We start from the raw sequence: 24,938 nt of genomic DNA, 5'->3' as shown, positions 1-24,938 counted from the left end.
AGGTCGGGTCTTTGAAAAAGGCAGAGTCGATATTCTGGTTGAATCCCGTCCTGTTCACTGAGGTCACGCCACAGATATATTTATTTATAACAAGACGTAGGAACTGATTCGTCTCTGTTGTCATTGGCCTTTTGAAAACATGAGTGTGTTGATTATGTATTGTTTGTGTTGTTTATGTTTTATGTTGTTTATATGTCCACTGATTGTGTGATTGTTCTGCTGAACGACAAACTGTTGTGTTTTCATTACATGACTCACAGAGGCTAAAAGAATGTGAGTAGTACAAACATGCACTAATGCAGCACAAAAACTGAACCATACTGAATGTGCACATTCACACCTGCACAGAAGAGAGAAGTGTTGAGATGTTACAAAAGCACATTTACTTTATGACTATACTCCAGTATCAGTATTCTCATGTATCTGTACTTTACTTAAATATATTTATTTTCAGGTATTCAAAACCTTTACTTCCCTGATATCTGTACTTTTTAATCCACTGCATTGTGTTACGTGTACTTTTAAAAGTAACAAAAATAGGCACAAATAGGCAACATATACTTTTACTCTCAATAATTGAGGTATTTTTAAAAGTATTTGAAATATTTAGGTCCAAGTGGACAACATAGTTAAACCCATCAATAGAATCTCATTGATATGTGTGGCACTAACAGTCTTCCGTATGGATGGTTTGCGTTTGGTGGATCACACAATACAACAAACAGGTTGGTTTTGCTGTTGCTCTCGTTAAGAATCTTCTGAGCTTAACTGCAGTTTATATTAAAACAACAACACACCCACAATGTAGACACTTGGCTCAGTTGTATATTTGTTTGAGGATTAACGACAACAAAGTTGTGTGTGCAAATGTGACAAATGTACCATTTTCACCTCCGCCAGGGAGGTTATGATTTCATTGCCTTTTGTTTGCCTGTGAGCAGGATCACGCAAAAACTACAAAACTGTTTTGATTGAAACTTTTCAATTAATGGGACAGAAGTCAAGAACGAAGGGGCAGATTCAGGAACTTGTCATCACTTTCTCGAACATTGCAAGACAGGATGTTTTTGAGTATTTGAATTAAAGAGAACCATAATGTTCCCCCCCGTGAGAGACTGAAAATAAAGATGGATGACATTTAAATGAAGCCAATATATATCCAGGATACAAATGCTGCCATCTTGCACATTTGGAGCCAGAGTCTGTGCAGCATCGACGGCCCACAGACACATGTGTTCGACTGATAGCGCGTCAGTCTCAGCTGTCAGTCATGACAACACTGTTTTTATATCATGAAATTATTAATCAAAACCAAACTGATCAGAAACATGAACATGGAAATACACCAGTGTGATAAGAAGGACCTGAAACCACAGAAACCATCTGAAGAGAAAAATGTGACATGTCCCATCTGCTCACATGGAGGAGGTGATGTTTACACACACACACACACACACACACACATTAATACATTTTCTGTTGTCAAGCAGCCTGTGCGACACACTCGTCCCTCTTTTATTTCTCCATTTCTTAATTTTTCTCCTCCATCCTTGTGTCTTTCATCTCCGTCTTTCTTGCACCACCTCCTCTCTCTCTCTCTCTCTCTCTCTCTCTCTATCTTTTCCTCTCTCCCTCCTTCACTGTGTTTTCTGTCTCACACGTCTCTCCCTCTCGAGTGACTGGAGGGTTTCAGCAGATCATTTTATCACCTTTTCTGTCCCTCTCTTCTGTCTCATTTCCTGCTTCTCTTCTTTTTCTCTCTCTCTCTCCCTCTCTCCCTCTCTCCCTCTGTCTGCCCCCCTCCGTTGTGCTCTCTCAGGTGTGATCTGTGTGGGGAGTCACTGTCTAGACAACCGATTATACCGAATAATGAGGCCGAGGGAGGGGGATGGATGGAGCATGAAAACAGAAAAAAAGAGGGTGGAGGATGTGAAGGAAAGAGAGGTGTAGTGTCAGACGGAGAGAGTGCAAGAGCAAGAGGGGGGGGGAGAGAGAGAAGAGGGGGGTATAAAGCAGTGGAAAACATGAGAGGATGAAAAACAGGAGGAAAAGCTATGAGCTAGGGATTAGAGATGAGAGAGGGGAAAGGATGGAGAGGAAAAGAGATGAAGAACATTTGAATACAGAAGAAGGGAATACAAGAAAAGAAGGACAAGAGAGAGCGATGGAGGGAAGAGGAGACACACAAGAAGAGAGGAAATATTAAAAAGGAGAGAAAGTGTAAATATAGACAGGAAATAGGAAGGAAAGAAAGTAAGAAAGAAAGAAGGGGAACAAACATGACTAACATGTTAGACACACACACACACACACACACACACACACACACACACACACACACACACACACACACACACTAAGCATCAGTCAGAATAGAGACAGTGTGTTAGGAAACCCTATCAGTCACACACACAGCTTTACACATTGTGTGTGTGTGTGTGTTTACGTGCATGTGTTTTATTGGAGCGATGAGTAATCAACTAGACCAAAAACGCACACACACACACACACACACACACACACACACAGTATAATAGGCTTATCCAGTGCCGCAGTTTCAGCCTTTCAACTGGGACTTTCTTCCTACACACACACACACACACACACACACACACACACACACACACACACACACACACACATTGAGAGAGAGAGACGTTTTAGAGAGACAGACAGATGATCAGAGCGAAGGTAAATAAGTGAGAAAGTTCGACAGGAGTAAAACAGAAACAGAAACAGGACCGTCCACTCAGACTGATGGAGAGACGGGCAGACAGCATGAAGTGTAAGACATAAGACAGAGAGACAACTAGTCAGACAGCTGATCAGTGAGACAGCCCGTCCTCTCCTTAAGAGGTCTGTCTCCACAGACACTGAGAGACAGACAGGAAACCGAGAGGCATCAAATCTGTCACACTGTAATCAGATTAGTCCGATTATACAATGTCAAACACACACACACTCGTTTATCTGGGTGTTTTTTTTTAATTATTCGAATTTGTCTCGCCTGCTTTCCTCTGCTCAAGTTCTGCTGTTAAAGGGATATTACACCACGGCCTCTATAGAGCGAGAGGCTGCGACGTCTTCAGTCAAGATCAATGAATTATTCTCTGGGAAACTGGTGAAACTATAAATAAAATATTTCACAAAGTCAAAGTGAGAGAAACAAAAGTCTGGATCAACTCTACTTTTGAGCCTTGATCTCGGGGCATTAATCAAGTTGGTGGAATAAGTTCACTGTAATTTTTCCAATACCTGTATTCAAAGAATCACGTTTAATTAATTCAATCATAAAAGGAAGATGTGGAGTCTATTAAACTTGCTACCTTCTCCGAGGAGGTTCATAAAAATTTAGTGCAAATCTTTTTTTTTTACTTTCTTAAAAATTGTGAGATTAAGTTGATTCATTGAGGATTATTCCTGGTTCTCGATGAAAGAAATCAGGCATGTTTATTGTTTTGGGGACTTAGGAAATTTGGTGCAGGTCTGGATAAAAATCTGGATCTAGAATATTTCAATCAATAGGGGAAATTTTATTTGTAAAGCCCATGAATCAGTTTTCCTCAAAGGGCTTAACAAGGTGGGACGTCCTCCGTCCTTAGCCCTCGGCAAGAGTGAGGAAAAACTACCAAAAAAAAGTGTTTTGATTTGATGAGGTTCACAAACAAACCTGAAATTGTGTGGTTGATGCAGTAACACTTGATGATTGAAGGTCTGAAAGCAGGGCCCCCACAACCCCAACTTTGTCTAGTGACACTAACGTTTTCTAAGAAGTTACCCGTAACTGTTAGTGGTAGTGAGTGTTTCTGTTGAGTGATTATCCCTGAATCCGAAATTACATTGAGTGGAGGGGGAAGGAGCTATTGTTTAAATAAGTAAGGATTTGGTTGGCACCCAGTTTTTCAAATACGTTCCATACTATGGGTAAGATACTGATGGGCCTGTAGTTGAGAGTCAGGAGAGGGTCAGCCCTTATTGAGGGATTGATCTGTTTCAGAATGTATGTGTCCATACCATTTACATCCACAGCCCCTTGATGGCTTATGAAATGCAATCACCTTTCAAACCTCTGTCTGAGACACTGTTGTAGGTAGAAGTGCTGGTTCGTTGGTGGCGATGGTGCGTGCATTGCTTTGTTGGACTTGGAAACTCCAGGCTATGGTGGCCCACTGACTCATCGAACAATTGGCTTTATTATTGTATAGTTTTGACCTGATAACTTTTGAGTTACAAGCAGAATTTTCAATGAGTGTGATGATGCCTGCAGTTGTCTTATTACCCTGTCAGTTAGCATTGTAAATGTATGCTCATTAGGGCATTGTCCCATCCCGACGTTAGTTTGTAAGCATTGTCATTCATCCAGGGAAGAATCTGTTTCATGTTTGTGTGTTTCATCTTAATTGAAAATTCAGTGATTATAGATTGTGATAGATTTTTCTGTAAAGTTTTGACTTTTACAAAGTTAAAAAAGAATTGAAATAAATGTTAAAGTTGTATCAACACTTAAAATATAGTGATGGAATTTTCTCACAGTAAAAGATTTAATAAGATTTAATTTATTTAATGATTTCACTGTAGTGGGACTATTTGAAGGTAGCTTTTATTTCCGCCTTTAACATTTAGACGTGGCAGCCCTTCATTGCAAACTTTTTGGCACAACAGCAAAAAAAGTACAACAAAATATCAAAACAAACAAATATACAACAATAGACGTAAGTTTGTTTCCTGCTTTCATCCATGGGAAGTTGTATTATTTAATTTCTTTTAGATTCAAGATTTTAGGGTTTATTGTCATGTGCACAACAATGACATATAGTGATGGACTTCTCATTGACTGATGATAACTCCAAAACTATCACCTGCTCCGTCAAACAAAGTAGTGGCAGTGGGTCTCAAAACTCCAGCACTACTCACATTCCTGGTACTGTTACATACAAGTGAGGTACTGTGGCACCAAACACAGCTCCAGCATAACCGGTCTCATGCAGTGCGGCTGCTGCTTCGTTCATAGCGACTGCAGCATCGTACCAAGTTTCATCAATATTGTACGTGGCTGTAGCACTGATCGGAACCAGTGCTGAGTAGACTTTGTCCACAGCACATGCAGCATTGTACAAATGTTGAGCCACGTTGGACATAAGTACAGCACTGGTCTCATCGTGTAGAGTATCTGTAGTGTTGAAGGCAGTCACTCCAGTATCAAACATAGCTACAGCAGAACCGGTCCGGCGCAGGGCTTCTGCGGACTTGTACACAGTGTGTGTAGCTTTGAACAAGACTTCAGAAAGGTTGAGCACAGCTGCAGCAGTGGTCTCTTCCGGTGCTGCTGCAGCACCTGACAAAATAGAAGAGGGGCAGATATTTTCCAGTTCTGTCATAACAGAGCGCACAGCTTGTGCAGCTTGAACCAAAGCTCTAGCACTGGTCACATCCAGTGATGCTTTAATGTCTAACACAGCTGCGGCAGGTCCAATATCATCCTGCTCATCTTCATCAGTGAATACAGCTGCTGCACTGGTCGTCTCCAGTGATAATGCAACGTCTAACTCAGCTGCAGCAGGTCCAGTGTCATCCTGCTCTTCATCGTTGAATACAGCTGCTGCACTGGTCGTCTCCACTGATAATGCAACTTCTAACTCAACGGCCGCAGGTCCAATATCATCCTGCTCTTCTTCATCGTTAAATACAGCTGTTGCACTGGTCGTATCCAGTGATAATGCAACGTCTAATACAGCTGCAGCAGGTCCAATATCATCCTGCTCTTCTTCATCGTGGAAAACAGATGCAGGCTCTGGTTGTGCAGTGGCCAATGGATGGGCTTCTATCTCTGATTCAGGCAGTTCGGTGGTAACCATGGGTGCCAAATTCTTATCCTCATCGATATGTACATTTATTTTTCTGGGTGGGAAGAAATGGTCAAATAGAATCCTCACAGTTTTAGTGACGATGGTTCCTAAGAGAAAACCAAGGAGCAGGAAGGGCATGGTGCTGGGTTTTATTCCTTTCAAAATATGTGGTGATCAGAATGTAGAAAAATCTGCTTCTCTTGTTTCGTTGCTGTGCCAATGAGCTTCTTTGTTCAGTTTTACAGTGGGAGGCCTCATGACAAAACAAAATCAAAGGTAAAGTATCAAGTATCAACGCTTAAAGGATTTAAAACATGGAGGGTCAAAGGCATGAATGGTCAAAGGCATGGAGGGTCAAAGGCATGAATGGTCAAAGGCATGGTGGGTCAAAGGCATGGAGGGTCAAAGGCATGGAGGGTCAAAGGCATGGTGATGTCATGTTTTTTCTTCCATCCCTGCTGATATGTTATACAAAAAAAAACAATTGTAGCCCAGCCCCCCCAACCAATTGGGGGGAAGTAATGAAGTACAGCAGTGGATAGTGGTCAGTGGTTGCCACCCACTGATAAACCGAACTAACAAGAAGAAGAAAATGCTAAATTATTGCTGCCGCTGCTTTAGGATCGTACCAAACGCACATTATGGGTTTTGTATCCGTGTGCCATGCCAGAGTATCTTGACAGAGTGTCATCCCTCCCCACTGCCATGCTGACCTGCACTTACTTTAAGTGTTTACGACAGACACCAACATTAATCAAAAAGTTTACTTTGTGTATATTTGACTAGCTCCAGAGTTTATCCAATATTTTGCATGGACTCAATTCGCCTGCCACAGCCCGTCAAACAATTAAATGGGGAAATAAGGGATGGATGGATGATTTTCTGTGCAATAAATATACATGAATAAATACATATAAATTGACCCTGACTCACTGGACTCACTGCAGTTTGACTATAGGCCAAATAGGTCAACTGCATATGCCATCTCCCTCACCCGTCTTACTGCCCTCTCCCACCTGGACAAAAGGACCACAAATGTGAGAATGCTGTTCACTGACTACAGTTCATCGTTCAATACCATCGTGCCCCTGAAGCTTGTCACCAAGCTTGGAGACCTGGGGCTCAACACCGCCCTCTGTGATTGGATACTGAACTTCATGGCAGGCAGACCCGAGGCTGTGTGGATGGGCAGCACTACATCCTCCACCCTGACTCTCAACACCGGCGCCCCCCAGGGCTGCGTGCTCAGTCCTCTCCTGTACTCCCTGTTATCGCATGACTGCGTGGCCACCCACAGCTCCAACACCATCATTAAATTAGCTGATGATACAACCATCATAGGCCTGATGAGATGGCCTATAGAGAGGAGGTCAGAGCCCTGACATGTTGGTGCCAGGACAACAACCTCCATCTCAACATCAGCAAAACTAAGGAGCTGGAGTTAAACACGCCCCCTTCTCCATCAACGGGACTATGGTGGAGAGAGTCAGCAGCTTCAGGTTCCTCGGGGTTCACATCAGTGATGACCTGACCTGGACTCACCACACAGACTCGAATCACAAAGACAGCCAGACAGCGGCTCTGCTTCCTCCGCAGGCTGCGGAGGCTCAACATGGATCCCAGGATTCTCTGCAACTTTTACAGGTGCACCATTGAGAGTATGCCCTGAACTGAGGACCTCTTACTCAGCTGTGTAGGAAGAAGAGCAACCGGATCATTAAAGACCCTGATCATCCAAACCATAAACTGTTCTGCCCGCTGCCATCTGGCTGACGGTACTGCAGCATCCGGCCCGTACCACCAGGCTCAGAGACAGTCCCCCCCCTTTCTTTTTTTTTTTTAGGTGTATATTTTTTTTATTTAGTTTTAATACTTAAGGTTTATTGTTATTTTAAATCTATTTCATTTTTATTTTTTATTTCATTTAATTATAAAAAATGTCCGTGTGTAATTTTCTGAGCATGGCCAGAGGGTGCACATCTGTTAACATGAAACATGTTCAAAGCCTCAGGTAAATCCTCATTGTTCAGGTTAAAGAGGTAAATAAATATGTCACTATGTTGAGGTTGTGTGTGATTTCATTCCCACTCCTCCTGTTTTCTTTATTGTGTTTCCATCCATTGTTCTTTTCATCTCTCTACCCTTTTTTCTGCTTTACCTCCTGCCTGTTTCCCGCAGCCTCTTTGTGCTCGACACAATCTCATCTTGACAGAGGACATTTTTAATAGTCGACTGCATCGAGCCTCAAACGGGAGCGGGGGAGTAGCAGGGGGTGGGTGAGTGAGGAAAAGACGAGTGCAGACAGAGGGGAGAGAGAGAGAGAGAGGGAGAGAGAGAGACAGAGACAGAGAAAGGGAGGTAAAGGTGGGGGGGCAGACAGACCGAAAGACAGAGAGAGAGAGATAATGAGATAGAAAAAAACATAAGAGAGAGAGAGAGAGAGAGAGAGACAGGTGTATTTGTTTTTCTTGCAGGGTGTTACACAGACACAGACAGACATTACCTCACACAGCTGCTGCAGAGAGGAGAGGGTGTGTGTGTGTGTGTGTGTGTGTGTGTGTGTGTGTGAGTGTGTGTGTGTGTGTGTGTGTGTGTGTGTGTGTGTGTGTGTGTGTGCAGCCAGGCGTGTACCTGTTTATAATATCCTGAAGCACAGATTTTAGTCAAATGTCAAGCTTTAATCAGAGAACTGTCTCAGAGAACAGAAAGTGTATTTTAATGTTGGTCTTATTTGTCGTTTCTAAAAAGATTTCATTCACACTTTATTTTAAAGCGAACTTGAAATGTTGCCGACAATCCTTCGCTGCAGCAAAACTGAGTGTGAGCACAACTTGTACGATACGTGCACAAGGTCACAGCTGTGCAAGGAATTCGAGGAAGGTGAGATGACTGAAAACAGGACGTGAACTGTGATTAAGTCTGACAATCTGCAGCCCAGTCCAACTTCCTGTCTCGTCACCTGCTTGAAACGCGAGCAGCGGTGTCCAAACTGAGAAACCATGTGGCCCTTCTGACACATATATGTTGCAAGCCTCAGTGGAAATGCAGCTCATCAACTTTGAATGAGTTGACATCATGCATGGAAGAATTGCATTGTGGTTACATTGTATGTGGTAGAAGTTGAGAAAACCTAAAATTTTCTAGCATAGACTGTAAATAAAGACGGACGACGTGTCTCCACTTTCTCCCACTACCTGGAGAGGAAGTTGTCTGTGAAGCAGCAATTGCGGAACGGAGCCCCGTTATTGAGGTCCCACCATGCAGCTGTCAATCATGAAGTTTAAACCTGCTTTTATAGCATTAATGGACACCTGACAACATGAACACACAAAAACCGGAACCATATATTATATTTTTACTTTTTATTGTGGCCAATGTCCCATCTGCGAACATAGTGGAGGTTGGGTTCAAGACCCAGCCACCAGGGGGCGATTGAGATACTTTGGCTTCATTTTGGGGAGCTGTCATCTCGTCCATCTGTATATACACTGATTTATTTGCATGCTTTCAAGCGTAACCACATGCACCCCCCTAGTTCCCCTTTGCATGGAGCCCTCAAAGTCCCTAGAAACGCTCCTACATCTGGTTGTAGAGTTTATTTCCTGTGTTCTTCTCTGTAGCGTTGCATGGACAGATAGCCTGCATGTAACGAACGTGTGATTGGTTGCTGTGATTACGTGACCATAAGCGTCAGGCACATACACCATCAAACATGAAGGAAATGCACACTTGTGAAATCCTCCAATGGATTTGCAGGTTTATAATGTTCAAGCAATAGAATACATTTACTGTTAGCTTTGTTCTTTTTCATCCTGGCAGCCACTGGTCTGGTCTGAAGCGTGCATGAAATATTTAATCACTGCAAACAATCAGTTTTCCTTCCTGTTGTTGAGAAGGTCTCAGAAACTTTTCCTTGATGGTGATTGGGGAAACGTTTGCCGTCCTTTGAAAGACAGCTGGTGATTAAAAGTCGTGTTAAGCTTTTTAGTCGTGACTGTAAACCCTGATACCTGAGCTCTAATCCTGACTGTGGTCTTAACACCAAACCCTGCAGCTAAACTAACCCCTGGAGACGTGAGGAGTTTTATTCTTCCCTCATGTTTCTGCTCTTCAGACGACATTTGGTTCCCATGAAGGTGGAAGCAGGACAGAGCGATGAACACACACCCACACACTGTACACAAAATGCAGCTGCTGGAGGAGTGGGATTGCACAAGCCTGCCTTTTTTTCAGTACAAGGCTAAAGTCAGATTAGTGCTAGTCTGTCTGTCTGCTTTCAGAGAGAAACACGCTTAATCCATGTTTAATCCCACCTGCAACGGGATTGGCCACCGGCTAAGACTCTGATGGCTATTAACACGAATACAGTCATTAGACGCAGTTACCACACACCTGGGTCGAGAGACAAAGACTGACAGAGAGAGAGAAAGAGAGAGAGATGTAAAAAATAAATTATTCCTGTTTTGGCAATCATGCATCCGTCTCCCTCACTAATAATGAATGGCAAATTGAACTGAAGTGAAAAAGACGGCAAGAGGCAAAAGGACAAGTGGAGAGAAAATTACAAAGTGAAGGATTTGAATGAGAAGATGAGAGAGTGTGTGTGTGTGTGTGTGGGGGGGGGGGGGGTGACAGGAAAGAGAAGATGCAGAAAAAGAGAGAGAGAACCGGAGAAAGAGAAGCACAGAAACCTGGAAGAGGCCAATGAACATGACGGTTTAGACAGGAACAGTAATTGGATGACAAGACGAGACCCAACGGAGGATGAAGGACGGCGCTTCCTTTAAAACTAAGGCCACATCCTAACACTTTGATTTGAAAACAGCATCTTCAAACTAAAACCATCTCTGTCCACGTGAGTGTGATCCCTTCTAATCTTCATCAGTACTAAGACAACTGAAATCACCGGACGCACACTGGTAAGATTTAGGTGAAAGGATCTATTGGCAGAAATTTAATGTAGAATAATCCTCGTGATGTTTTCATTAGTTCGTTTCATCTAAATTGTATGAATTGTAGTTTTCTTTACCCCAGAAAAGACCCTTTATATTTAAATACTTTATATTTAAATACTTTATATTTACATGGAGGGGACCCTCTCTACGGAGGCCACCATGTTTTTTTACATTAGTCCAGACTGAACAAACTAAACACCTTTTGAGTTTTTATGACAATTAAAGTTTACCACAGGTTCTTTCTCATGTTTGGAAGGAGAGGATGAGGTGAGGGGTGGTCAGCGGCAACATGACACCTCAACACTAGATGTCACTAAATTCTACACACTGAACCTTTTAGTTTACTTGACAGAGTGACAAAACACATAAAACAATAAAATTGAACGTATAACGTAAAGTTCAACAATTCGTCTTATTTTCCTCTAATTTATTTTCACAGTAATACATTTTGATGGGTCACAGCAGGAAGAACACGGGTGTGAATATTAAAATGAATCATTGCTGATTTGCATGTAGCTGCTTTTATTTTCAGGGTCCTGCTATTGTGCACGTTATTCACTGTCATGTCTTGATGGGACACTTGAATTCTGTATAATGGAGCAATTAAATCAGTTATTAGAAGCAGCCACCAAGAGAAGGTGGGTGGGGGCACCCTGGTGGCCACAACGTTCATGGTATGACTCCCTGCCAGGGGACCCTTGTTGCATGATGAGTAATTTGTGTTAAATATTTAATGAGTCACCGATGATTTGAAGAGCGAGTCACGACGTGTTTACCTCTTTTACTACAGCAAAACTAATGTTTCAATGTTGTTCAGGCAAACATCGCTGGCACCTCCTGTTTCATGCATGTTGTCTCTGTCTCAGAGAAAAAACTTCTCTGATGTACACATAAATAAATATGTTCGGACAATTTTCCATAAACATAATGAGACATCTGTCAAGAGACAGCACAGTGGTGCAGCGGTGACAAGGAAGAAGGATCTGGGTTCTACCAAGACTATAAATAAAGATGGACGACGTGACAGCTCCCCAAGAGTGAAGCCAAACATCTGGATTGCCCCCTGCTGGCCAGCTGCAGTATAGGTCAATTGTAGGTAGTTCTTATCGTACTGATGTTTGTTTAAGTGTTCATGTTTATGATAAGTTTAAATTAGTTATATTTAAAGATGGAAGGAATCTGTCAACTGCCAAAACATGTCTATTGTATGTATTAAATTCCGACTGAACAGATCAGTAACATCTTTTAGGTTTTTCATTGATTTCCATCAAAAGAAATAATAAGTAGTTGGTACTACTGTGGTAGTATTAGCATTTTCAGATGTTTTTATGGTCGTGTTTCGGCTGCACTCGGTTTAGATTAGAGAAAGACGCTGGTCTGGTTCGATTGAGCACGAGGTGGTGAATTACCTTCCTGCTACAGTGTGTGCAGTGTTGGAATCATGAAAACCTCCCAACAACTTGAGGAGCTATTACTCAAACTGACCTTCCTGGATTGTGTTTCGTCTTCTCACCAGTTCCCTGAAACAACAGCCACCCCTCCTCCACCCCCTCCACCGGTGCAGCCCCTTCTCCTAATACACTGCAATTTTCAGTCTGAGCACCAGAAAAGACAGTGATAAATAGATACACTCATTCTTAGAGAGAGCCAGACGGCAGGGAAAGAGCCGGCCTAGTGATTCACCCACTTCAGTCTTCAAAAGAAAGGGTGCGATAAAAAGGGGATGAGAGAGACTGACGGAGAGCGAGAGAGGGATGGAGAGGGAGGGAGACAAAGAATGACCACACCTGGGTGTCCGTGTTGGTGACTCAGACCATTTCGACGGTAAACTGACTCACAGCTCGACTATCAATGTGTCATCCTGCTGCCTGCGCCAAGGCCTCGTACAGTCAGACTCCACCTGCTTAGTTTCACTACATCACAAACCACACGTGTAACAGTATGGACCAGTTTCCAGACAAGAAACACGTCAGGAAAATTGGTTCTGGACATTTTCTGGAGCTTTTATTTTCATGATGACAGAGATCGTTTCCATAAAACCCCTCTGGAAAATGTTCTGGACAATATCTGGAGTGCAGTGCTGTTGAACAGTGATGTGACACAAATGAAAACCACCAAAAACGTGGGTGCAGTCTGACAGCATCACATCCTGGTTGTATCTTTCTTCCACTGAGATACACATCAACCTGAATTTAGTAACACCTCAGGCATTTCCGTGTGTTATGGCAGGAATGCCACTGAGGTTTAGTGTGAATCAACTTTTTTATTTTACTCCCCATTGTCTGTGTAGCTTGTTTTTAAGTTTGACAAATATCTCTGTTAGATTGAAATGTTGCTTTATTAAAATGGATTTTCTCTGAATATCAGCTCCGTGTGCAGCTCTTTTGTCTGACTTTTCCAGCACTTTCTTTTTTTTGATCCAGCAAAAGCAGAACTTCTTTGGATGTGTGCGCCCTTCGTTCTGTGTTAGATGATATAGTTTGGGAGTTTACCGCTGCATAAATCCCCAAAAAGCATAAACCTGAACTAACTATTAAGTGCAGTAGCGGCAGCAGCAACAGCATTAATTTGTAAATGGGTCAAAAGAGATGTGACTGAAGACTCTTCTCAAGAGCTGTCTGCTCACTTAACTCTCGACAACAAAGGGGAAACTTTTCCCAAAAGTTTGTCCTCCACAGCTCCAGAAGAAAAGTACGAGAGAATTTTACTTACGAAAAGTACGAGAGAATACTTTATCCCCGGAATGATAATCACAATATCAGTGCACTCGATCCAGTACCTGATAACAACAGTAAGAGGGGAGGTGGGGGTCAAAGTATGTCTGACCATCACCTCGTCCAGTGTACAGGCCCGGAGTCACATGTGGCAGTGCTGCTGGGGTCCAGCAGGGGGCAGCAGAGGCCTGACACCCTGTTATCCACTGGTGTATGAGGCCACCATGAAATCCTCCAGCCAACATGTATACTGTTTATTCCAATCACAGTCAAAGTCAACCAGTCTCCAATTAACCAAACATGCAAACTCCACAGGGTTCGAACCCTCTGCCAACCGCTGTACCACTGTACCACTGCACCACTGCACCGTGGCATTCTGTTGACTATCAGGCTCGCCTTGTTAAAAGTAGAGAATATCCACGCCTACTTCCCATTAAAGGATTTTATTTGCTTTTATTTATACGCAGTCAACCTCTTGAATACCCATAATCCATTGTAACCACCTCATGTTATACAGCCCCACAGTTATCAGCATTGAAACTACATATCATAGCAGATATTTACAAAAACTAGTATATAAATATAATCCAATACATATATTCAAATTACATAAGGTAAAAACATCTATCAAAAAATCATGTAATGCTAATGGTTGGTATTAGGATTAGCAGTAGTACTAATGTACTAATACTAATAAAGTAAAAGTTATATTAGTGGCGTCTCTGTTCTTAACATGAGGAAAGTCACGGAAACACCACAGATAAAGAAGAAGATACAGAATCAGGGTCTGTCGGGTGAACTGACCCCTTTAATGGCATCCACCTCTAATAACAAGTTCAGAACTCAATGACATGGCACACATGAGCAAGAGAACCTGTTCAGGATATAAATGGTCACAAGTTTGATTCCGTCATTGTGTCTTTAATCTCTCCTTTTCCTCTCAAAAGGAAACAAGTTTAATTTCCCGTAAACTCTGAGCTATGAATGTGGACAGTGTGTATATTTCTCTTTATCCGTGTGATTAGATCCTCTGTGAGTCCAGCTGGCCAATAAAACCACTTTAACATGCAGCTATAAAACTTCAGCAGACCTAATTACAAAGTTGACTCAGATGAGACGCGCTGCTTCAGTCCCGCCTCATTGGTCCCCGGGGTCTGTCAATCATGGAGGTGATGCAATGCTGTCTGGCTCTGTTGATCCACTGCAGTCACACACACACACACACACACACACACACACACACACACACACACTCAAGGACACTGATATTTTTGATTCTGCTTTCACAGCCCTTTCGGGATGCATATTTTCAGGTTATATGGAAATGTGTTGTAAACAGTTGTGTTACCTTGTTAATGAGGTTCGGCCTGCATGTGAAACTGTTAATGAAAAACCGGTGCTGAAATTTTGAGTAACAATTGAATATGCTGTGTTTTCATGTCCCGGCACAAGACATTCAGACGCAGTGTTCAAGTTCAAATCGACCCTGTTCTGACCTTTTATTCGCGAGGGCTACAAAATACAGGTGAATAAAGCAGCTGACGACCAGCGGAAGGTTTTCATCGAGCAGCTGCAGCAGAAAGTGTTGGATTTTGGAAGCAAGGGTCAGACACTGAAGGCTGAATCATTGTGTCTTCAAATGTTTCTAAATCCAGATTCGGTTTGGGCAAGTATCACACAAGGCTCCACTTTCAACATAGGATGGAAAGAAAAGCAGACATCGCATCCACAGCAGTATTAAAATTGATTTCAGGGCTTGGTGATGATTCAAGATGATTGTTTATCTTGTCGCAGTAAAATCTTATTGTGCGGTCGTTTTTTTTTTAACAAAATACCGAATGATCCAAAGCAAAATGTTTTACTTTATCTGCTCTGTATCAATAATGTGTAGTGTACGCAAACAACTGGACAGCACTCTACCAAACAAAGATGGATGACATAACGGCTCTCTAGAAAGTGAAGCCAAACCACCTTGATCGCCCCCTGGTGGCTGGCCGCAGTATAGGTCATATAAAAATAGGGTGACAGCGGTTGCGCCGATGTAATTGGCGGGACCCGTATACCTGGGCTCTATCTACCTACTGCGCGAATCGATGCAAGATGGCAGCTTTCTTATCCAGGAGGTTTTGGCTTCATTTCTGGATCGACAGCCATCTTTACTCACGGTCTGTGTTAGGGACCCAAAACAATCAGTTGAGTTCACTTTGCCGATGAAGACGATGAGATGTTTCTGACCACAAGAAAAGTTACCGAGAACACAGGGTGTTGCACCTCGTTCCGCCCTATGAGACAAATCATGATGTCATTGATGACGATGATAAGGATCATGGTGTCGTCTGGATTTTCACGGGACGTGTGGACAAAACAAATGAAATCAAATATTTCCAGACTTATCATTTAATCCGTGATGAAGTGATTTCTTTGTTTGAGTTCTTCAAAAGCCCTCTGAGGTAAACGCGTTAATTAGAATAAGTTAAATAAAACGCTTTTCTTTTCGTGTCTGTGTGTGTGTGTGTGTGTCTGTGTGTGTGTGTCTGTGTGTGTGTGTGTCTGTGTGTGTGTGTGTGTGTGTGTGTGTGTGTGTCTGTGTGTGTGTGTGTGTGTTAAATGCAGTGGCAGACTGTGATGTGCTATGAAAGCAAGTGGAAATTGGAAATGAGAGACAGACACAGACAGTGTCATAAAGAAAGAGGGGAAGAGAGAGAGGGAGAGAGACACCGAGAAATCCCTGGAGACAGAAAGAGAGAGGGAGGGAGAGAGAGGAGCAGACAGACATAGAGAGAGAGAGAGAGAGAGAGAGAGAGGAGAGAGTGTGAGACAGAGAGAGAGAGGAGCAGACAGAAAGAGAGAGAGAGCAGACAGAGATAGATGGAGAGAGACGGAGCAATCCCTGGAGACAGAGAGAGAGAGAGAGAGAGGGAGAGAGAGAGAGAGAGGGAGGGAGAGGAGCAGACGTCCAGTTCAGTCGCCGGTCTCTCGGCGGAAAGACACGAAGGCTGATTCTTAACGAACGGAACCGAACAGTGAAAGTGACCGAACTATAGATTCAATAACAACAGCAGCTGCAAAGTACACGTGAAGACTGTGCGGTCACTTTAACAGAGAGATAGATAGAGAGATAGAAAGATAGAAAGATAGAGAGATAGAGAGACAGACAGACTGACTGACTGAGGAGGAAGAGGAGGAGAAGGAGGTGGAGAAACCCGACAGGAGGAGGACGGACGGAGCGGAGGAAGGAAGGAGAGAGGAGGCTGGAAGAGAAGCAGAGGAAAAGGGAGGATTCTGTGGAGTTCTCCGGTTCTCCCCTCTCTCTCTCTCTCTCTCTCTCCCTCTCTGTCTCCCCCTCTCTCTCTCTCTCTCTGTGTGTCTCCACCCGGGCCGTGTGGATGTCTGCTCTCCGGAGGCTGTAAATGTTGAACTTGATGGGTGTTCCGAACGCCACCGCCGCCAATGTCTCCTGTACTTGTAACTGCAAGCGCTTCACCTCCCTCCAGAGCATGGAAATCAGTGAGTAACTTCCATGTCTCCATGTTTGTTTGTGTCTCTGTCCCACTTCACTTTTGCTGCTCTTGTGTGTGTGTGTGTGTGTGACATGTATGTGGCGGACCTAGCTACATGTTGTTGTTAGCTTTAGCACACTGTTTAACTTTGGGCTTTTTTTTTTTGTTGTGTGTGTTTTTTTATTTTTTGCGCATCGCTAACAGCGCCGCTAGCTTAAAGACGCGTAAACAAAATCGCTAGCTTCACTCAAAGACGTTAACTTCCCCCCCCCCCACCTTCCTCCGTCCTCCGTCCTCCGCGACGCTCGCTGTTGAACTTGACCCAAAACCGGAGCCACCGCAGGCTTCCCCGTCCCCCTGCGACCCCGCCGAACTGAGCCCCGCCGCCGCCTCGTTCCGATCGCACGGGTTTCACTCGACTTCGCCGCCGCTTTATTCGCCGTTGAGGCTCATTTCTGCACAACTCGGCGTTTTTACCAACCGGGTTCCGGTTCGCCTGCTCCTGGCGAAACAGCCCCAGACACGACCGTCTCCCCGGTTTGCTGGGTTCTTTTTTTTTTTTGTTTGTTGTGTTTTTTTAAAGACGGGTTTGCGGGAGGTTTTGAGAAGTGTGTGTAAGTTTGTCCCGGAGGGGTTTGTGGAGGAGACGGTGGATGTTGCGCCGCCGGAAGAACAGTTTTTCATTTTTATTTCGTGCAGCGGGAGCTGGAAGTTTAGTCGCCGCTTCGTCATGTCGAGCAAAAGCCAGACGTCTGTCTCGCCGTCTGCCTGCGGAGCGCGTGCGTGTTGGGCGCGTGCACGTACGCGCGCGTGTATATATATATATATGTGTGTGTGTGTGTGTGTGGCCGTGTACGGGAAACCCCTGTTTTCGATTTATACATGAGTTTGATGTCTATGTATTTGTGTGTTGCTGGGTGAAGCAAGGCACTAACACCTCCCTGGGTTAAAGGTTTGATTCCCTGTGTGTATATGCAATTGTGTGCGTGCGTGCGTGCGTTTCTCTGTGTGTGTGTGTGTGTGTGTGTGTGTGTGTGTGTGTGTGTTGAGCAGAAAACTTCCCTGCCTTCAGAGAAGACAAGCAACTTTGAGCTTCTTGAGGTGTACAGCAGCAACTTGTTTTATCACGATCGGTCCATCATTCGCTTATTTTCTTTAATTCATCAATCGAGGTGGAAACAACAGGCGGAGGATGATCAACAGAAGCTGATCACACTTCACTGTGTTCCCTTGTTTTGCCCCATCATCATCATCATCATTTTCCAGATGTTTGAACTGGAGGAGCTGGATTTTTTTTATCTCAAAAAGAACTCATTAGTTAGATCAACATTTCTATTCATTGTGTTTGCCGGTCTTATTCGTAACGATGGTAGAAGTAGGAATACGAGTTGACTACCTGAGATGATTATCAACAATCAATAGAATAAATATTCTACTTCATTAACTCTCCTGTGTGATGATAAACAGAATTTCGGCTCATGATTATTTTCATCATAGTTCACAGTCCAAAACCCAACAATGTTCAATTCATTGGTACTTTTATAATAAGTAATCGACTGTTACAATAACGATTGATTCGTTTTCCATCGGTCTACCTATTGTTGCAGCTGTTAACTGAATATTGGTGTTGGTTGGAAAAAAACAAGTATTTTTTTTTATGATTTGAAATTTGATTGATGAAAATGAATCCAGGAAATAATTGAAATAGGAATCATTAATATTAGATTTTAATAATTCCCATATTATGAGTTGATTTTCCATTAAAAACACTCTCAGCTGAATTCAGCCGTGTGAGATACGAATCAAATGCTCACAGATTTACTCAGAGTTAAGATTATGAGGTGACCTGTGTGGAAACAAAGACAGAAGGAGAAACAGACAATGACAATACATGTTTTTTTTCCATCCTAGATTTATTTAGAAAGGAGGAGATGAGCCAGTTTAAATATCTATTGCACCATACACATGTAATGTAGTCGTACATGTCTAAAAGGTTGTGGTCACGGGGAGTTCGTACTGATGGTTGAACATGTGATTCCTTGGTCATTGATCTCTGCTCTGTTGCGAAGGCTTTCCACCAGATTTAGGAACCTGGCTTCTATTGAGATTTGCTCCTGGGAACTTTATGATGTTGGAAAATAAAGTCTGGCTCACGGTCAAGATTCAACACTTTATTGCCATTGCAACACAACTGATAGGGGGGAGAAAAAAAATCTGAAATCTGAAACGAAAACTTTCTGGTGCATAAAAAAAGGAATTTAAAAATAAAAAAATAAATGAAAGTAATAATAAATAATGAAAACAAGCATTCCTGTGGGCGTATTACAAGTACCTCAAGCTGATTTGTGAAGCCCACCATTGTACACTTTGTGTTATTGACAGGAACAAAAGTAGAACCTTAGTGAAATAGGAATTAAGTGCAAGAACGGCCTCTGGGTAAGTGCTCCTGAGTAGTCTGGCTACTTTTCAGTCTCTTAAAAAGAAGAGAGGAAGTTAAAAACATGGTTAGCGGGGATGAGTGGAGTCATTTCTATGTAATGGTGTCGATTTCAGCTCACATCCTCTGACTTGCGACGCACGGCAAACCCTTTTGTCCAGACGCTGTCTTTTCATACCACACAGTTATTCCACGCCAGTCACGATGCCCTCGATCCGGCGCACTAAAATGGCATTAGACCTTCTGTGTGACATGGAAAACATTTTCAGCTGCCTTAGAAAGAAAAAAAAGTCTTGTCTGCTCTTCGTTTGGTTCTGTTGAAGTGTTGACCTTCCACTGTAAAGATGATGGAATTGTCACATTCAGCATTCCAGTTAATCTTGAAGGTTTTCCATTGGCCGAGCTCTTTATAAGATAATTGAATTCTTCCACATTAAACTGGGAATATCATTATTGTATTGAGTCCCAATATAAATGCAGCCGTAGATTGTGTATAAAGATCGACGACATGGCAGTTCTCAAAAGTGTAACCAAACCATCTTGATCGCCCCCTGGGTGCTTGCTAGGACATTTCAAATGAACCCCCTCTCCCTGCATTTTACATCGACCAAAGTAAAAACTCAAAGTAGACATTTGATTAAAAAAAAATCCCAAAGATGGTTTCCTTTTAGGAAGGATGAAATATTGATTGAAAGCTGAGCATGTGTATCAGCGGGACCTCAATGCCACATCTCCAGTTCACGATCACTACCGTGCAGACTGTCTCCAAATTCGGTCAAAAAGCAAGATGGCGGTGTCCATATCAAGGATATTTTGGCTTCACGGGAGGACGTGGACATCATCCGTCCATGTGCAGTCTATGCCTGTATATGGAGGCTTTGTCTTTTTAAAACAGGACTTGGCCTACCCCAAGCTGTTTCCACAAAGTCAGGGGAACATTGCATGCTGTAACATTAAGACTCAAACCATTAACGACATCTCCAGATAGTCGTGTCCACATAAAACTTAACAGTAGCAATGTTAATAGTTGTAGCAGTAACAATCAGTCAGTGTTATACAGATTGTCTGGACTTGCAACAGAGAGACATGATAAGAATGCAGGCAGACACACACACACACACAATTCCTCTGTCTGAGAATAGACGTGATGTTTAGTCTGGACGACACAAGAAGGGAAACAGATAAACCTGCAGAGAAGAGAGACGACTAGAGGGAGAGTGAAGAAACAGGAGAGTGATGTTTCTGGAAAATAAGAACAAGGTGTCGAGGCAGTGAAGCCAAAAGACAGAGGAGAGAAACGCTGCAGAAAGAAGAGAGGAACATGGAGCAGGAGTTGACGGAAAGCCTGTGTTTAGACTCTGGAATGAACAAAGCATTATTCTGTAAATAAAAACAAAAACAAGGTCATGTGCAAGATGTTCCATCCGTACGAGACGGTGTGCACCGGAGTGGGGCAGGGAAAGATGAAAGAGACGCAGGAAGAAAGTGCAACACAGAATAACACACGCTATTCACTTGAGATGAGGTGATCAAAAGACCACGCAGACCTGATAGAATAAGCAGGGGTTCCCCAGACTTTCACTTCAAAAGAGCCTTCTGGGAAACGAGCTCTCACGTCATAACAGATGTTGTCACATGAAGGTAAAGCTGCCGTCGAGGGGTCAGTTCATCTAAACAGAAAATAAAGAAATGATGGTGACAAATTTGGTTTTTATTTGTCCAGGTTTTCAAGTATCTGTGTCAGAGATCTGTGGCTCCATCACAACGCAAAATTTAACAGCAACGTTGTTTAATGTTCCAGTTAGTCGGACTAACACCATGAGTTCACTGTTGTTGACAGTGTTTGACACTTTCTCTGTGGAGAAAATATATTTTAATGTTTAGTACCATTAGGGCCAAACAAACATGGAATTAGAGAAGTGAAAGAAATTCGACAAATGAATTAAAAACTGTCAGATTATTTGGGTTAATTAGAATTTAAAGTTATTTTTTTTGATGACAGACACTTTAAGCTAACTTTACTGTTCATCTTAACTATACAGTCATTGGCACAACTCATGACTGAAACATGAGGTGTGGTGAAATTGGGAAATGGCCAGTTCCTCGTTGCACTTCTAATCCTGCTATGTATGAAGACTGTATAAAGATTGTGTGCAACCTGCGCACCCGGTGAAAACATGTGTTTTTCAGCTATTTAACTTTGTAACTCAAGATTTACCGGACAAAGGAGCTGCAAAGATCTTGACTCACGTTAAACTATCATTAATCTGTCCCAGTGTCTCTGCTGCACATCCTCCCTCATCTGGATCTGTGGAGTTGTAATTGCAGGGTTACATATACCTGTTACACCCACTGACATATAAGAGCAGACACACACACACACTTATACACACATGGCAAACTCATATGTATTACACATCTGTTCTGAGCGGCAGACATCGCTAGTCAAAGCACATGACATCAGCATTACTCATAGGCTAGCCGTGCAGGAGTGTGTGTGCGTGTGCGTGTGTGTGTGTGTGTGTGTGTGTGCGCGCGCGCGCATGATGAAGTCATAGCTGGTATCAGCTCATAAGAATGATTTCCGACCAGCAGCCTGGTTTCCCTGTACGTTTCTTACTGAACGTCTGGTCGACTTAACGTCAACACCTCCACAGTCTGTGTCTATAGCCAACATAAATGTTACCTACAGCGTTTTCAGTGTGTGCGTGTAGGTGTGTGCGTGTGTGAGTTCAGCTGGAGGGTAGTGCGGTTTATTGAATTCGAGGAAACCAGTCAGAGTGTGCAGGAAGTGACTGTTGCGTCGGTAGCAGGAAGGACACAATGTGCCTGTTGGTCTTTTCTGCTCAGACTCACAGCCCTGTAACTGTACCCTGTGTCAAGCCGCAAGTTTGATCCCGCAACCACCTGTGTACCCATGAGCAAGACACTGAATCCTTAACTGATGACACATTGTTTAAGTATGAAGTAAAGTCCCGGCTTAAGTTGCTGTAGGTTTTTTTGATTTTTTGATTTTTTGAATCAAATCTGTTTAGAATCCATTTGGCTTAACCTGTCAACACCCTTCATTAAGTAAATAAACCATATCCACACACGAGCTGAGAGGAAGTACACAGTATGAAATGTCGGTTAACTGCTAAAAGGGTTAAATTATTGCCCATATTCTGAAAACTAGCACCAATGTTACGTTTATCATTAAACTGAAAAAGCCATTGTTGGCTGAAAGTGAGAAAACTGCACCTGTAAGTTTTGTTGATCAAACCAGAAGAGATAATCTGTTGGGATTTCAGACACAGTGACAGAATCTGATGCTTCTGTTCTAGTGAGTCGCTTCGAGTCGCATGACATCATTATCTGACCATATGTGAAATGTCAAGCTGCTGCTCTGGACATCACGTCACCTCCAGTTAATTGTGTTTTCTCAGAGACCACTTCTGGTTTATATTAAACATGTACAAAGCAGCAGCAGCCGTCTCTATCTCTGAATTTACAGTATTTATAGCCTGACAGAAAGTCACTCTCACGTCTGAAATTCATCCTTCTTATTGTCATGTGTCACTTTGTCATTGTCATGTGTCAGTCAGTACAAAATGTCCACGTCCTGTTCAGACTGCGGCTCCCATGTGACACACCGAGGATGTTTCATGAATCAGTGTGACGAGCATAAAGCAGGAAAAAGAAGTTTTTATTTTTTTTATCCCCCGATCCCACTGATGACAGCATAAAATGAAATGGAAAAAATACATCCTGAGGCAAACTCCACTCAGCTTTGTGTTTGATCTCATAAACTATACGAGCCGAAACCAGAAGCAACTTTTTTACCATTTAACTGAGGTCACTGACTTAAATGTGCCGTCACTGTAGCGGGAAAGAATATTTCTGTCAATAAGAAAACCTTTATTTTACACTCGCCCTCGCTGTGTTAAAGACTGTGGATACCTGTTGTCTCTGTCTGTGGGTTTTCGAGATAATGGGGCATTTCCAGGTTTATTCACCACCGGGCTACTTGGCTTTATTTAATTATGGGGAATATGTACACAGATCTGTTGCAATGTTTACACATGTTGGGGCTGGTTACGTGTAAGATTTCCATGTGTAAAAGTTATGACATACACGAGAATATGAATTTGAAATAAATCTGTTGTATTTTCAAACATGGCCGTCAGTTTTTAGGAGGTGTTTTCTTGTCATCGTATTATCGTTCTCATTGACGGCTTTTTTTTTTCCTTCTTTTTTCTGTCGCCTTTCTCTCTCAGTGAATCATGGAAATTAAATGATTGAGCCTGTTCTGGCTGGCCTCCTAGACTTATTATGTAAACCTCTCTGTCTGGCTGTCTCGGAGCTGCGTGTGTGTGTGTTCGGTGTATGCGATGTGTTAGTCGAGGAGGATTTGTTAAAGTATATATACAAATAACCTTTTTCTGAAATTAAGTGGTTGGTGTTCTTTGTGTTTGGGAATCAAACCTTTCTTACATTTCACTTTAATCCTTGAGTATGACAAACTAAACGAAACCAATTTGTTTCTGAAGAAATGATTTTACCACAGAGAGTCGACTCAGCTGCTTCCTGTTTGTTTCATACTTCCAAGTAAGTTGTCCAGTGCTGTCACAGCCTCACTGGTGCAGCTGTGGGTTGACGACGCTGCTTAAGGGCACGTCAGCAGCAGCAGCTTGTAGTGCACAAAAGAGCGTTTCCTAATTCCCTCGTCCAGGTGTTTGACTCGTCCTGGCAACGTGCTCTCTTTGTTTCCTTCTTTCCATCCTTCATCTCGGCCTTGCTTCCCTCCTTCCTCTCGTTCATTACAGAGATGTGAAGTGGAAAGACCTATTTCAAGCACCCCCGCTTCCAGAAATAAAAGTTCCTTTCAATTTTTCCCCACAGACAATGTTACTCAACTCAAAGCTGGAGCACTCTCCTGTAGTTTTGATGGACGGGAAGCACTCCTGGTTCAATCATCCACACAAAAACCTGACTGTTTATTGATTAAATTGTCTGTTTGTGAGCTACTATTGAAATTGCACTGCCCTGGAGGAACTCTACTTCATTCTGCACTGCACGGTTTTGCTCTTTGGTTAGAATGACACTAAAGTTCTTGAATTGAATTGAAAATACAGTATAATCTTGAGCACATTAAAACCTCTAAAGGGAAATGAAGTATCACTCTGACTTCTGGCAAGATTCAGTTTATTATTCTGCTAACGGTTAAGGTTATGCAAAGATTAAGCAGCTATGGCGCAGTGCTTTCTCCTCAACTGCTCAAACATAATCTTTTTATTTGCTTCAACTGCTACAGGCCTCCTCTCCTTTGCATTGGCAGCAGAGGATCATGGGTACTATGCTATTTTGAGCATAATGCCAAACTGAGAATTTTAAAATAATTATAACTGCTGTTACTTCCTCTTTTGCTTCTATCCGTCTTCCTTCTCTACCTTCTTCATGCTTCGGATCCGAAATTTACACCCGCCGAGCGCCGCCGAATGTGGTTC

The 24,938-nt window shown here is 42.8% G+C and overlaps 1 protein-coding gene across 1 annotated transcript in view; it reads left to right on the top strand.

The window, feature by feature from the left end:
- The first annotated feature begins 16,211 nt into the window (after positions 1-16,211).
- Positions 16,212-24,938, top strand: part of pmepa1 (prostate transmembrane protein, androgen induced 1) — a 36,879-nt gene continuing 28,152 nt past the window's right edge. Inside the window, exon 1 of the mRNA XM_020105212.2 lies at positions 16,212-17,022. Within this exon, the coding sequence (XP_019960771.1) occupies positions 16,926-17,022 (97 nt within the window). The 5' untranslated portion in view covers positions 16,212-16,925. The remainder of the gene's footprint in view (positions 17,023-24,938) is intronic.

The sequence above is a fragment of the Paralichthys olivaceus genome, chromosome 2, assembly GCF_024713975.1.
Source record: "Paralichthys olivaceus isolate ysfri-2021 chromosome 2, ASM2471397v2, whole genome shotgun sequence".
Lineage (NCBI taxonomy): Eukaryota > Metazoa > Chordata > Actinopteri > Pleuronectiformes > Paralichthyidae > Paralichthys > Paralichthys olivaceus.
The sequence above is the reverse complement of the archived record's forward strand: the minus strand, read 5'-3'. Positions and strand labels throughout refer to the sequence as shown.